The sequence below is a fragment of the Mustela erminea genome, chromosome X (genome assembly GCF_009829155.1).
Source record: "Mustela erminea isolate mMusErm1 chromosome X, mMusErm1.Pri, whole genome shotgun sequence".
Taxonomy (NCBI): domain Eukaryota; kingdom Metazoa; phylum Chordata; class Mammalia; order Carnivora; family Mustelidae; genus Mustela; species Mustela erminea.
Window position 1 is genome coordinate 11,799,623 of NC_045635.1, and position 14,419 is coordinate 11,814,041.

The window sequence follows — 14,419 nt, forward strand, 5'->3', positions numbered from 1 at the left end:
ATAAAGGGAAAGCTCGTATTTTCATTTTCATACATTCCTAAAATGTATTGACAAAATTCATAATGTATTTTTTGTAAAATTTTTTTTTAAATATTTTATTTATTTGACATACAGCATCACCAGGGGGAGTGGCAGGCAGAGGAGAGGGAGAAGCAGGCTCCCCACCAAGCAGAGAGCCTGATGTGGGGCTCCATCCCAGGACCCTGAGATTATGACCTGAGCCGAAGGCAGATGCTTAACTGACTAAGCCACCCATTCACCCCATTTTTGTAAAATTTTTTAATAAAGCAAATGAAATGAGAATTATCTAAATTGGTAAAGTAGACTGACCAATCATGGTTCAGAAATAACGAGTATGATTAGTATGGAAAGGATAGCTACTAATTAATTAGCATATTAAATACTAAATTGGCTAACTTCTGGTAGTAGTCAGTAGACAAAAGAAGATAAAGGAAATAAGAGAAATATTGGGGTGCCTGGGTGGCTCAGTTGATTAAGCAACTGCCCTTGGCTCAGGTCATGATCCTGGAGTCCCAGGATCGTGTTCGGCATTGCTCGGCAGGGAGTCTGCATCTCCCTCTGACCCTCCCCCTTCTCATTCTCTCCCCCTCTCTCTCTTAAATACATAAAAACCTTAAAAAAAAAAAAAAAGAATTTTGTTAGGTTGTTTAAAAAAATGAGAAACATTAGTGGAGTACCATACTAATTCATAGATATCAATTCCTTTGGCATGTTTAAATCACAAGATAGAATGGAAGAAAGAACCCTACTTATAATGGAAACTAATAAACTAAAATACCTTGGAATGAACTTAAAATGTTAGAAAACTGTCAGATATTCCTAAGGGACACAAAACACTATTTGAAATAAAATTCATACCATGGTATTAAATAGAAAGATAAAGACACCTTCGACGTCAATTCTTAAGTTGTAATTTTTCACGAATTGTTTATTCCCCATAAATTTTATGTGTCTCAAAAAAATATGTCACTTGTTACATTGTGGGGGGCCTGTTTGTGTATCGTAGGATGTTTAGCAATGTCCTTGGCCTCAACCCACTGGATGCCAGAAGACCCCCAACAGGTTAACAACCAGAACTGTCTCCATACAGTCTCTGATGTCTGGTGCAAGCTCACCTCTGCTTGAGCACTAACTAATATGTGCTGATCTCTAACACCAACTAATACATGAAGTCCTTTAGCACCTAGTGTGTGAAAAGAAACATCTTCAATATGAAAACAGCTTTGAATAAATCAACACATTGCTTTACCAGTAAAAGCGGAGGGGTGATGCACTTATTACTGCCTATAGCTCACCAGCAGAAGATTTATTGGAGGATTCTTTACCTACAAAGCAGAATGACATCCATTTGGTTATGCTGAGGATAAGATGTAGGAAATTCTGTAGACATCTGAAAGAAAAATACGTTATAAGAAATCCATACACAGTGGCATTAGGCTGTCCAGTTTCAAGCTGTGACCACCTGAAGAGATACGTTAGGTATATAGGAAGAGTTATTTTCTACCATGAAAAATCTCTTACGAAGAAATTTCTATCATAGGAATTTCTCTTTTAAAAATCATCTACCCAGGGGCGCCTGGGTGGCTCAGTGGGTTAAAGCCTCTGCCTTCAGCTCAAGTCACAATCCTGGGGTTCTGGGATCAACCTCCACATCAGGCTCTCTGCTCAGCAGGGAGCCTGCTCCCTCCTCTCTCTCTGCCTGCCTCTCTGCTTACTCGTGATCTCTGTGGAATAACTAAATAAAATCTTTAAAAAATAAAAATAAATAAAAAATATCATCTACCTGGAGGTCATTCCATAATGAATTTGCCAAAAAATTTAATGTCAGCTCATTGCCCTGCACCCGCCAGTTAACCACACCCCTGCTTCCTGAAACATTTGGTATCTTTTTTTTTTTTAAGATTTTATTTATTTATGTGACATAGAGATCACAAGTAGGCAGAGAGGCAGGCAGAGAGAGAGGGGGAAGCAGCCCCTCCCCGCTGAGCAGAGAGCCCAATGCAGGGCTTGACCCCAGGACCCTGAGATCATGGTCTGAGCCGAAGGCACTGACTTCAGAAAATATTGGGTGCTTATAGTGATCTGAAGGGACGCCTGCACCCCAATGCTTATAGCAGCAATGTCCACAACAGCCAAAATATGGAAAGAGGACGGGTGTCCACCAGATGAATGGATAAGGAAGATGTGTGTGTATATACAAACACACGCATGCATCATGGAATATTACTCGGCCGTCAAAAAGAATGATACCACCTACAAGGCCGTGGATGGAACTAGAGGGCATTATGCTAAGAAAAATAAGTCAATCAGAGAAAGACAGTTATCATATGATTTCACAAATGTGCAACTTAAGGAACAAAACAGGAACGTAAAAGAAATGAGGGAAAAATAAAGTAAAACAAAATCAGAGAGGAAGACAAACCATAAGAGATTTTTAAATTGGAGGAAACAAACACAGTTCCTGGAGGGGGTGGGGCGCTAACTGGGGGATGGGCATGAAGTAGGTCAGTTGATGTAATGAGCACTGGGTGTTATGTGCACCTGATCAATCAATGAACTCTACCTCTGAAACTGATAAGAAAAAAAGGGAAAAAACTTCCGGTGCTTGTTCATTAAATTATATTGAGTATATTGAGTATATATCTTCACCACTGAGCCATGCACCTCTCAGATCTGTTGCCTGCTCTTGGACTCCTCACTAGCTTCTTTCTATCTCACATCCCACCATGGGGAACAACCCAGTAGGTGCATTTTTGCATGGGCGTTGCTGGGAAGTTTTCACAAACAGACCAATTCACACCAACTTCAACAGACCTTAAACCTAAGTACTACAACAATTCCTCTTCCTTTAAAAGAGCATTCAAGTGCATTTTTACAATAATGAAGGAGAGTGCCATTCTGCCGGTTTTCTGTATTTTTCAGGACCCGATAGAAATAACTACATTTTCTCCCGCTAAGTGTCAGGTACAAACGCCGAAGCAGCCCTCGCGGCCCCTGTGCCTAGAGCCACGTGCCAGGGACATGCAGTGTGATCTGGAGGGTCCCCGGTCCTCAGCAGCAGGCGTGCCCGGGGCATCTTCCCCGTCCGCGGGGCCCGGGCCTGGCTCGTGCAGGGCCCCTGGCCAGGAGGTTCCCCACGTGAGACCCCGCGTGCCGCCCGTGCGTCGCGATTTCAACGGTCGCCCCAGCCCGGCGTGTTCCGCGTCCGCAGACACTCGGAGCCCTTGCGGAAGCCGTATTTCGCCCTCCGAGGCCCCGACGCCGCCGCACCGCCAGCATGGGCGGCTACCTGAGCAGACACCTGGGCAGATACCTGCGCACGGCCAAGGCCGCGCTGCCACGCCCCGCTTGGGGGAACCGCTACCTGCGGGCCAGGCCCGCCCCCCACCGCCGCGGCCCGGTCCAGAGCCAAGTCATCTCGGTGCACCGGGAGCGCTGGATGCAGAGCCGGACCCGCCTCCCGCTGCCGCCCCACCTGGACCACCCCCGAGTCCAGAGGGTCGTAGTGCCCAAGGCCTGGAGGAGCTTCCGCGGCAAGTCCCCCCTCCACACCTTCCTGGGGCTGGATTTCTCTAGCAGGCGCGAGAGCTTCGTGAGGCACTGCCTCTGGAAGGCCCAGAACGTCCTGAACGTCTGGAACATGGTGACCGTCAACATCGCTCCTCCTGAGGGCGGCGGGAGCTCCAGCGGGCGCCCAGCCACCCAGGAGCGCCCGCACTCCTGCGCCAAGGAGATCCGGCTGAGGGCTCGCAGCCCGGGCCAGAGAGGGAAGAAGAGGAGCCGCAGAGCTCTCCGGTTCGAAGGCCCCCCGGCCAAGAGGAGGCGGCAGAGCCCAGGGGCCAGGCCGTCCGCCTTCAGGCCTGTGTGGAAAGATGGCATGGCCCCTTCCTTCGTGCCCAGGCCTGGGCCTCTGAGAAGAGGCCTCTTCTGGCATCCCGCCGACCAGGAGGCCACCCAGCCCGGGCCCGACCCGCTGCCAGGGCACCAGCAGGCCCCAGGAGAGTCACCGGGCCTCGGCTTGAGAGCAGATGAGCGTGTCCCAGAGCCTGGGCCCTCCTGCAGCCTGGGGCTCCCGTTGTATCCTGAGCCACCGCCTGAGACTCGAACCAGCAGTCCTTTTACCCCGCTGACCCCCGCTCTACCCCCGCATGAGTGACCGGCCCCGGCAGCCAGCCCTCACCGCCCGGGCAGCAGCTCCGCCCAGGCCCCAGACCCACCTCCCTTGACCCACGGGGCTGGCATCCAAACCTCGGTCTTCCTCCTGCCCTCCCCCTGCCCGCCTTCTCCCTGGAGACACACTTAGCGGGAAGGCCTGCTTCTCCCCTTTTCCCAGTTTCTTGAGTGAAAACAGTGTTCTTCTGTTAGTAACAATAATAAAGTTTCGTTATACAGAGTGTGGTCTTTCTTTCAAAGGGACATATACGAGGATTTCGTCTACACTGAGAATTCTCTGTCTCAGCACTGTTAACATTTGGGGCCAGGTAATTCTTTCCTGGTCCTTGGGTGCTGTCCTCTGCATCGTAGGGTTTTAGCACAACCCCTGGCCTCTATCTTCTGGGGGCGGGCAGCACACCCACATTGTGAAAATACAAAAATATTTCCGAACATTGCCATATATTCCAGAAGGAGGTGGGGGTGGGGGGAGAGGGGTGGGAGGGTGGGGGGGGTGGGGGGTAGTAGAGGGTGAGGGGTAGTGGGAAGGTGGTAGGGGGGTGGGGGGAGCACTTGGAAGAAAAAAAAAGCCCACACTGGTGGAAAAACTGAGGGACAGTGACCACTGCTGGCAGAAACAGTCAAGCTTCGTCTTTTTAAAAGTAAGCTACTTGGGGCGCCTGGGTGGCTCAGTGGGTTAAAGCCTCTGCCTTCAGCTCAGGTCATGATCCCAGGGTCCTGGGATCGAGCCCCACATCAGGCTCTCTGCTCAGCAGGGAGCCTGCTTCCTCCTCTCTCTGCCTGCTGCTCTGCCTACTTGCGATCTCCGTCTGTCAAATAAATAAAGTCTTTTTAAAAAAAATAAGCTACTTGTTGGCAAAACTGAAAATGCTAAATACTGGGAAGTGGTGGGAAAGATGCTGAGAACTGGGGCACCAGGCGGCGCTGAGTGCGAATGTGTAGCAGCGCTTGAAAGTGCTGCCCAGAGCGGAGCGTGACCATGAAAAACTCTCCTACACGGTGTGTACACACACCTGCCACACACACATATACCACACACCACACACCACACACATACCCCCACGTACACACACACACACACAACCCACACACACCACACACAACATACTCCCCCCCACACACCATATACACACTCCCACGCACATCCCCTACACACACCACATACCCCACATACCCACCATACACACACAACACACATCCCCACCCACATACACACTATACACACCCCACACACACCCCCACTAACACCACACACACCACACCCACACAGACGACACATAACCCCCCACACCCCACCCACACACCACATACACTACACACACCCACATGCACAACACACATTCACACATACTCACCCCACACACCCACCATACACAAACCCCACACCCACACGAACCCCCACTAACACACAACACATACACCACACACCACAACCCCCCACACACACACACACAGCATAGAGGGATGTTCTTCCCAGCACTCCCTCAGAACAGAGAAGCCGAACAACCTAAATGCTCACTCACAGGGGACGGCTAACGTAAACATACTATGCGCTAGCGAGGAAATTCTGTTCCATAAACCGAAGGAAGGACATAGCCCCAGGATTCTCCACTCTTGGGCTACTGGGCCACGCGGTTCTCTGCATCGTGGGATGCTGAGCGGCACCCCTGGCCCCCGTCACCCACACAGCAGCAGGACCACCTCCAGCAGTGACAGTCACACGCATCTCCAGACATTGTCAAATATGCCCAGGGGGACCGACATCACCCCCAGTGGGAAACCACTGAACTAGGGCTCCGTGGTTTTGACGACAGGTTACATTTCAGGACGAATCTGCTGAATGAAAAACCCGGGGACTGGTAGAGTATGTGTGGCTCACGCCATTTACAGAATTTAAACAAATGCAAAGTAACGTTGCTGAGAAAATGGGGAAGCCAGGAACTGCATTAAGAGGTCTTCTGGACACTTTCCCTGCCTCGTTCCTTCCATCGAAAGCCTCTTTAAATAGTGTTCAAACATGAATTTCACAGCATCCACCTTTAGAGAGTCCGAGAATAAACAAAGTCTCTTCTCCGGTGCAGCCTGCGTTCTAAAGGGGCGCAGACAGATAATAAACAAGGAAACGGACACACTAGCAGGTGCAGAGAAGCTCCATAAGGAAAAATAAAGAAGGAATAGGAACACGTATGAGTCCACCAACACAACCGTGACCCTACGTCCTTTCCCGTGTCCGCATCACCATGGAACTACAGCATCCTTCACTATGAATTCAAGTTCTTTACCTGGGGTTTCCGTTGGGGCAATGCCTACTTTCACGTAGCACCTCAGCGAAGAGATTGAAAATGTTTTATCTACCTAGACGTGAAGATTACTAGAAGATTCAAACTGTTCCTGAAAATATTAAAGTCAACATTTTCAATGCTGACAGTTACTGTTAGATACAAAATGTCTTGGACTGAACCGCTAGAAGTCAAGTTCGTGTTTTGAGGTTTACTCCCTGCCATTTGCTGGACTTGAGACGAGGCATTTCACTCTACAGCAGTTGCTAGAACGGGCGTGAGATCTTAGTGTGTCCACGAGGGTACCTGTATATAGAGAGGTCAGTCCGATGGAATTATCAGAATTCACTAGAATAATCATTTCGTCCAACTCTTTTACAAAGTACTAATATTTATACATATTCAAACGGCTTCTCAAGCAAAGCTCTGAAAAGGTAAAAATGTCCACTCCGTTTCCTCAAGTGTAGAAAGCCCTGGTTTTACACTAATCCTCTGCGATTTGGCTCTACCGCCGTTTCTCCTCAATGGCGCCAGACAGGGCCAACTGCATCCGAGGGGAGGTAAGAATCAGGCTCTTGTTTCTGGAAATCAAAGGACTAAAGAGGAGCCGGGCTGCTGTTTTACAAGCACAAGACCATTAATCCCCTTACTGTGGACAAAACAGCACATTGTTCCTTTTCAGATCACAAGACTTATTCCTGAATAATTAGGCACAGGAAGAAATCCATTCCGTGCCCTACACCATGAGATTCAGAAAGAAAAGGCCATGCCCGAGTCAGACTTCTCCCTCTCGTGCTAAAAGTTGACAAATTACCCTAAAAGCCAACATTGGACGAACTCGGCAGGTGTATTTCCCAACTTGCTTGGGAAGTAGACTCGAGTATCACCTTCGGTTACATTTCCCTAGAAACTACTTTCAACATTTACACATTTCTCTGAAACTAGTTTACAAAATCTGGCCTAAACCTTACTGTAACAACTTCAAAACCCCTAGCTGCCATCTTGGAATTCACAAGAGATCTTCATATAACCTGACCCCATGAAACCAGAACTTTCTGTCCTTGCCATTTGCCCATACATCCTCCATTCTGCTTTTAAGAAAACCTGGGGTGTGGGGGGGTTCCTAGGTGTGTCAGTCAGTTAAGCGGCCATCTCTTGATTTCAGTTCATGGCATGATCTCAGGGTCACAAGACGGAGCCGCACGTCGGGCACCTCGCTTGGCCCAGAGTCGGCTGGAGATTTTATTCTCCTCCTCCTCCTGCCCCTCGTCACGCTTGCTCTGTCTCTCTCTCTCTGAAATAGATAAATTAGTCTTAAAAACAAACAATAAGGAACATCCAGGAAGTAGGAAGCAAATCACTTGACAGCAGGGTTCCAGTAAGGACTTGGAAAGCTTCTGTCCCTCCCGTTCCTGCGCCGTCCCATCACGTCCCCCAGGCCCCGCTTCCTCTGCGGGCGCTGCGCCCAGGGAGACCCGGCTTTACCCACCGTCCCGGTGTCAGGGCCGGGCCCGCAGGCGACTGCGCCATGAGGTCCCCCGTTCTGCGGGGACAGCCGCAGCCACAACGGCGCACGGGCTGCCTCGGCCGACCGCAGCGCACAGAGAGGCTCTGTCCTCACACGCTGGCCTCGGGCGGCTCTGTCAGCTCTTTCTCCGTCGGTCCTTGACAGCGTCTCGGGCGAACCACGCAGCTTTCCCGTCCCTTCTGCTTATGAAAGAGCTCGGGGCGGTGGCATCCGAACTCGGATCCAAACCGTCTTCCCGCCTCGGACACAGCCGCTCTCCGTCCTGTGCGCCACTGCCCTCCTGTCCCCGCGGCCCCCCAGCCCCACCGTCTCCCCATGTGTCCCCCACCCACGTCATTCTCGCTCCTGTAGGGACGGAAGGGAGGACGGAGAGGGCTGGGGGCATCTGCCGAAGGGAACAGCAGGGCGCTTGTCCCTTCGCCGGGGCCCTCTGTGGACGCTCCAGGCTGCTCCGCCGTCCGGGGTCCTCCCCTCTGCTGTGGTGGGCGCCCTCAGCTTCCCCACTCAGGGCGCCTCGGGGGCCCCCGCTGCGCTCTGGCCAGCGTCCTCCAGCCCACCCCGTGCTCGGCCTCCGGCGGGCCCGTCCAGCCTCACCGGCATGCTCTCCTGGCCCCGCAGGCAGGGAGTCCTCCCGGCTCCCTCCGGCAGCCTCCGCTGGCTCCCTGGGATACAGCGGGGGGGGGGGGGGGGGGGCAGCCACTGGCAGAGCCGTCCTGTTGCCCCGTCCCTGGAGCCTGGGACAGCCTTCCCCCTTCGGACTTCTCCAGCCACAAGGCAGGCCCTGTGTCTGCTCCCCCGCACACCCTCAGGGACGGGGCCCCCGGCGTGCATGGCGAGGAAGTGACATGCCGGTGTCTCATCTACAGACAGCGCCAGGCTCTGAGCAGTTCGAGGCCTGCCTTGAGGCAGACGGGCCCAAGCAAAAGTGTCACTCAGAGCACATAATGGCTCGTGGGGCGCGGGCAGCAACTCATCGGGGCGGGCCCAGCTGTTGGCACCCCTCCAGGCCGTACCTGCCTGTGCACTGGCACCCGCTCCCGCCCGGCCCTGTCCTCCGGGGAAGGGACAGGAGATGCCACAGCCCTCTCTGCCTGGCCACACCCCTGTCTCTCCGGCCCTCTGGCTTTCTCTCCCACTGCCTGCTGGCTGAGGGGGACTGGACCCGTCCCGCTGCCTGTCGGTCCTGTGTGCACGTAGCCAGGACCCATGTCTCTAGCAGGAACACCCTCTTGCGTTGTCAGTCGAGGTTGCAGCGGATCAAGGCTCTGCCAGCCACGGGTCGCCAAGTACGCAAAAGCGTCCTCAGGAGCTCCTGCGCTTGCGTCACTGGAGGCCGTCGGGCTCGATGTAAGAGACGGGGTGAGGACTGGGTAAAGGGCTACGACAACTAGAGTTTTCGTTCTTCTGATCTGATTTGATTATCCTCAGTGCATTACCTTTTACATTTTCCATTCTGTCCGTCTCAGTAACTTCTAGTTTTCTGCAACATTCATAAAATAAGCCACGAGGAGAAAGAAGGAAACAGTGATGTTCCAGATGGGATCCCTGAAGCCATCCCGGAGACCGCTACTTGCCTCCGGGTCGGTCCGCCAGGGCTGCTCTAACAAACGCCCCAGACCCGGCGGCTTAAACAACGGAGATCTATTGTCTCTCGGTCCGGAGGCTACAAGCCCAGGATCACAGCGTGCTCAGGGTCCGTTTCTTCTAAGGCTCCTTTCTTTGGCTTGTGGATGGTTGTCCTCTCCTGTCTTACCGGGCTCCGTCTGTGCACACCTGCGTCCCCATCTCTTCTTGTAAGGACGCCATTCCTACTGGACCAAAGCCCACCTCTATGACCTCGTCGTACATTCATCACCTCTTCAAGGACCCTATCTCCAAATACAATCCCACTCTGAGCTGCTAGGGCTGTGGACTCGATCATAAGCATTTTGAGGGGATGCAGTTCTTCCCGGAGCCGCTACCCCCCAGCATTTATTTTGTCCCGCCCTGGCACCAGAAGGCCTTTGTAAGGCAGAAGAGTTAAAACCTGAGCCGGCTGCCAAGCCACTGGCATCTTCTGTCCACCCACCCGCCGGAGAGGCGGCCTCTCTGCAAAGTTTTTCTCAATGCTGTCTTGCATTCTGGGGGGCCCTTTCCCATGGAGAAGCCCGTTCATGTAGGGATGCAGCCTTCTTCATGGCCGCGCGTGGAGAATGGGATCAGCAAGTGAATTGCATTTTAAACACCCCCGATTCATGAGGCGGCCCTCATCACTCCGCGCCCCGACAGCAGTATTGCTGGCACTCATTCTGCCTATGGCCTACAGAAACATCTGTTGACCCTTGATGGAGTTTTGCACGTTCTGACTTTCAATGGGCATTGGCAATAATGCCTTCTCCATAGCATGTACAAGTGAGACGCGTCTGCCGAGTAAACAACATCAGATATTCACAAACGTACACAATGTTGGAAGTGAAAAAAATGCAAATGGGAATTCCTCAAAATTCATCTAAAATGTTACATGTTTAAATTAACTCCTCCTACGAATGGAAACATCTGATTTAACATAGTCATTAACAAGGTTCAATGCAGGCACCCAGAGGAAGAAACGGTCTGAGCAGCAGAGCAATGTGTAAACCTGGGGACGAGAAGAGCTGAAGATAAAGAGACTGTCTGGGGAGGGGCTGCATTCGAAGATAACAAGATGGCTTCTGGTTTTTTCTTAAATTTTTCCTTTTCAATTTTTTGCAAAGCAATCACCTAATTTTTTTTAAGATTTTATTTATTTATTTGACAGAGAGAGACACAGCAAGAGAGGGAGCACAAGCAGGGGGAGTGGGAGAAGGAGAAGCAGGCATCCCTCTGAGCAGGGAGCCCGATGCGAGGCTCTATCCCAGGACCCTGGGACCATGACCTGAGCCGAAGGCAGACACTTGATGACTGAGCCGCCCAGGCGCCCCTTGAATTGCATTTTTTTTTAAAGATTTTATTTATTTATTTGACAGAGAAATCACAAGTAGATGGAGAGGCAGGCAGAGAGAGAGAAAGGGAAGCAGGCTCTCCGCTGAGCAGAGAGCCCGATGCGGGACTCGATCCCAGGACTCTGAGATCATGACCTGAGCCGAAGGCAGCGGCTTAACCCACTGAGCCACCCAGGCGCCCCTTGAATTGCATTTTAAACACCCCCTGATTCATGAGGCGGCCCTCATCACTCCGCCCCCCGACAGCAGTATTGCTGGCACTCATAACTTTCTGCCAGCAAGATCATCCCTTCCCTCCACGGAGGGCATCCTGCGAAAAAGCCAAGTCTTCCTGGAACATTTTTCCCCTGGAAGGCTGCTGCTTGCTAATCCAACTTCAGCTTAAAGAGCATCCCTTTGGAGAGGCCTTCCCCTGACTGCTCAACATGAAGTCCCCACCCGCCCTGCAGTTGTCAAGGTGGTGCATTCCTTTCCTTTTAACACACGTTCACCACCTAGGTCTCCACTGGTCCACAGACATCATGAAGAGCATTTCCTAAGGACATTCACAATAGTCCCCCATGTTGCCCATTTGGGGTTTGGGAAATTTTATGCACCACAGGCCTCCCAAGTGCTGTCATCTCTGTCACTTGCGATGTACAGTTGGTTGCTACTTTTTCATGCCACTTTACACAAGTAAAGGTGTGAGTACGTAGACAGTAGTGACCCCACGGGATGATTGGGGGTTGCTTTAGCCTATGGCTATTTCCATCAGTACCTCACATGGGACTCTCTGTCTATATATGAAGTTAAGGAGAAGGGAGCCCCTCGTGGCCTCCCCACCCATCTATAGACACAACCTGAAGCCACCAGTGAGACATTCTCATTGATGGAAAAGCAGAGGGAAATGTGTTCTGTGCCACAAATGACACACAAATGTGTCCTATGCCAAAATAGCCTAATGGCTATTTTGCTCCAGTATCGATATATTCATTTTAAAAATTTATTTTCTAATAACATTATGCTTTCTTTAATATCAGGCCCTTCCCTATAGTTACCCTAAGCTTGAATTAATTATTCCAAAGACCTCATTTCATGCTCCAATCAAAAGATATAGGGTGTCAGAATGGATTAAAAAAAAAAACAAACAAACCAAGACCCATGTATACATTGCCTCTAAGAGACTCATTTTAGACCTAAAGATACCTGCAGATTGAACATGCAAGAATGGAAAAACCTTTATCACACAAAACAGACATGAAAGCTGGAATAACACTACTTAGAGAAGTGGATTTTAAAACGAAGACTGTAGCAAGAGATGAGGAAGGGTGCTATATCACAACAAAGGGGACTATCCAACAAGGAAATCCAACAGTTGTTAATATTTATACACCCAACATGGGAACACCCAAATATAAAACAATTAATAACATGAGAGACTATGGACTCTGAAAAACAACCTGAGGGTTTTGAAGGGGCGGGGGGTGGGAGGTTGGGGAAACCAGGTAGTGGGTATTAGGGAGGGCATGGATTGCATGGAGTACTGGGTGTGGTGCAAAAACAATACTGTTACACTGAAAAGAAATAAAAAATTAAAAAAAAAAAACAGAAAAAACAATAACAAATATAAAGAAACTCAATAATAATAATACAATAATAACAGGGGACTTTAACACCCCACTTACCTCAATGGACAGGCCATCTAAGCAGAAAATCAGTAAGGAAACAATGGCCTTAAATGATCCACTGGTCCAGATGTACTTAACAGATATATTCAGAACATTTCCTTTTAAAGCAGCAGAATACACATTGTATTCAAGTGTACATTGGACATTCCCCAGAACAGATCACATACTAGGTCGCAAATCAGGCCTTAACAAGTACAAAAAGACTGATCATACCGTGTGTATTTTCTGACCACAACACTATGAAACTTGAAGTCAACCACAAGAAAGCATTTGGAAAGACCTCAAATACATGGAGGTTAAAAACATTCTACTAAAGAATGAATGGGTCAACCAGGAAATTAAAATTAATTAAAATTTAAATTGAAGTAGGGGTAGAGGGAACATACCTTAACATCATAAAGGCCATATACGAAAGACCCACAGCCAATATCATCCTCAGTGGGAAAAACAGAGCTTTTCCTCCATGGTCAAGAAGAAGATATGGATGTCCGCTCTCACCACTGTTACTTAACATAGTACTGGAAGACCTGGCCTCAGCATCAGACAGCAAAAAGAAATAAAAGGCAAATCAGCAAGGAAGAAGTCAAACTTTCACTATTTGCAGATGACATGATATTCAATATAGAAAACCCAAAAGACTCCCTAAAGAAAATTGCAAAAGTGATCCACAAATTCAGTAAAGTCGCAGGATACAAAATCAATGTACAGAAATCTGCATTTCTATACACCAGTAATGAAGCAGCAGAAAGAGAAATCAGGGAATCAATCCCACTTACAACTTTACCAAAAACCATAAGATACCTAGGAATAAACCTAACCAAAGAGTTAAAAAGATATGTACTCTGAAATCTATGGAACACTGATGAAAGAAATGGAAGAGGACATAAAGAAATGGAAAAACATCCCATGATCATGGATTGGAAGAACAAATATTGTTCAACTCTCTATGCTACCCAAAGCAATCGACACATTTAATGCAATCCCCATCAAAATACTGCCAGCATTTTTCACAGAGCTATAACAAACAACCCTAAAATTTGTGTGGAACTAGAAAACTCCTGTATAGCCAAAGCATCTTGAAAAAGAAAAGCAAAGCTGGAGGCATCACAATTCCAGACTTCAAGTTATATTACAAAGCTGTCGTGAACAAGATGGTATGGTACTGGCACAAAAACAAGACACACAGATCAATGGAACAGAACAGACAACCCAGAAATGGACCTACAAGAATATGGTCAACTAATCTTCAACAAAGCAGGAAAGACGATCCAATGGAAAAAGACAGTCTCTTCAACAAATGGTGTTGGGAAAGCTGGACAGCAACAAGCAAAGGTAAGAAACTGGACCATTTTCTTATACCATAACCAAAAATAAACTCAAAATGAGGGGCACCTGCGTTACTCAGTCAGTTGGTCGTTCCACTCTTGATTTTGGCTCTGGTCATGATCTCGGGGTCGTGGAATGGGTCACAGCATCAGGTTCCATGCTCAGCACGGAGTCTGCTTGAGGTTCTCTCTTTCCCTCTCCCTCTGCTCCACCCCCTGCTTATGCTCTCTCTAAATACATACATGCATACATACATAAAATCTTTTTTAAAAAGTAAATAAAAATGAATGAAACACCTAAATGTGAGACAAGAAACCAAAACACTAGAGCAGAACCAAGCAGTAACCTCTCGATATTGGCCCTAGCAACTTCTTGCTAGGTTTGTCTCCTGAGGCACGGCAAAAGCAAAAATGAACTATTGTGACTTCCAACAAGACAAAAAACCTCTGCACAGCAAAGGAAATA

The 14,419-nt window shown here is 49.2% G+C and overlaps 2 protein-coding genes across 2 annotated transcripts in view; both read left to right on the plus strand.

Moving 5' to 3' along the window:
• Positions 1-14,419, plus strand: part of CA5B (carbonic anhydrase 5B) — a 103,744-nt gene that overhangs the window by 1,386 nt on the left and 87,939 nt on the right. The gene's annotated exons all lie outside the window — the stretch shown is intronic.
• On the plus strand, positions 3,202-4,408 carry LOC116583684 (POM121-like protein 12). Its single transcript, XM_032331796.1, has one exon. It carries the CDS (start codon positions 3,299-3,301, stop codon positions 4,175-4,177), a length of 879 nt encoding a protein of 292 aa, XP_032187687.1. The 5' UTR covers positions 3,202-3,298; the 3' UTR covers positions 4,178-4,408.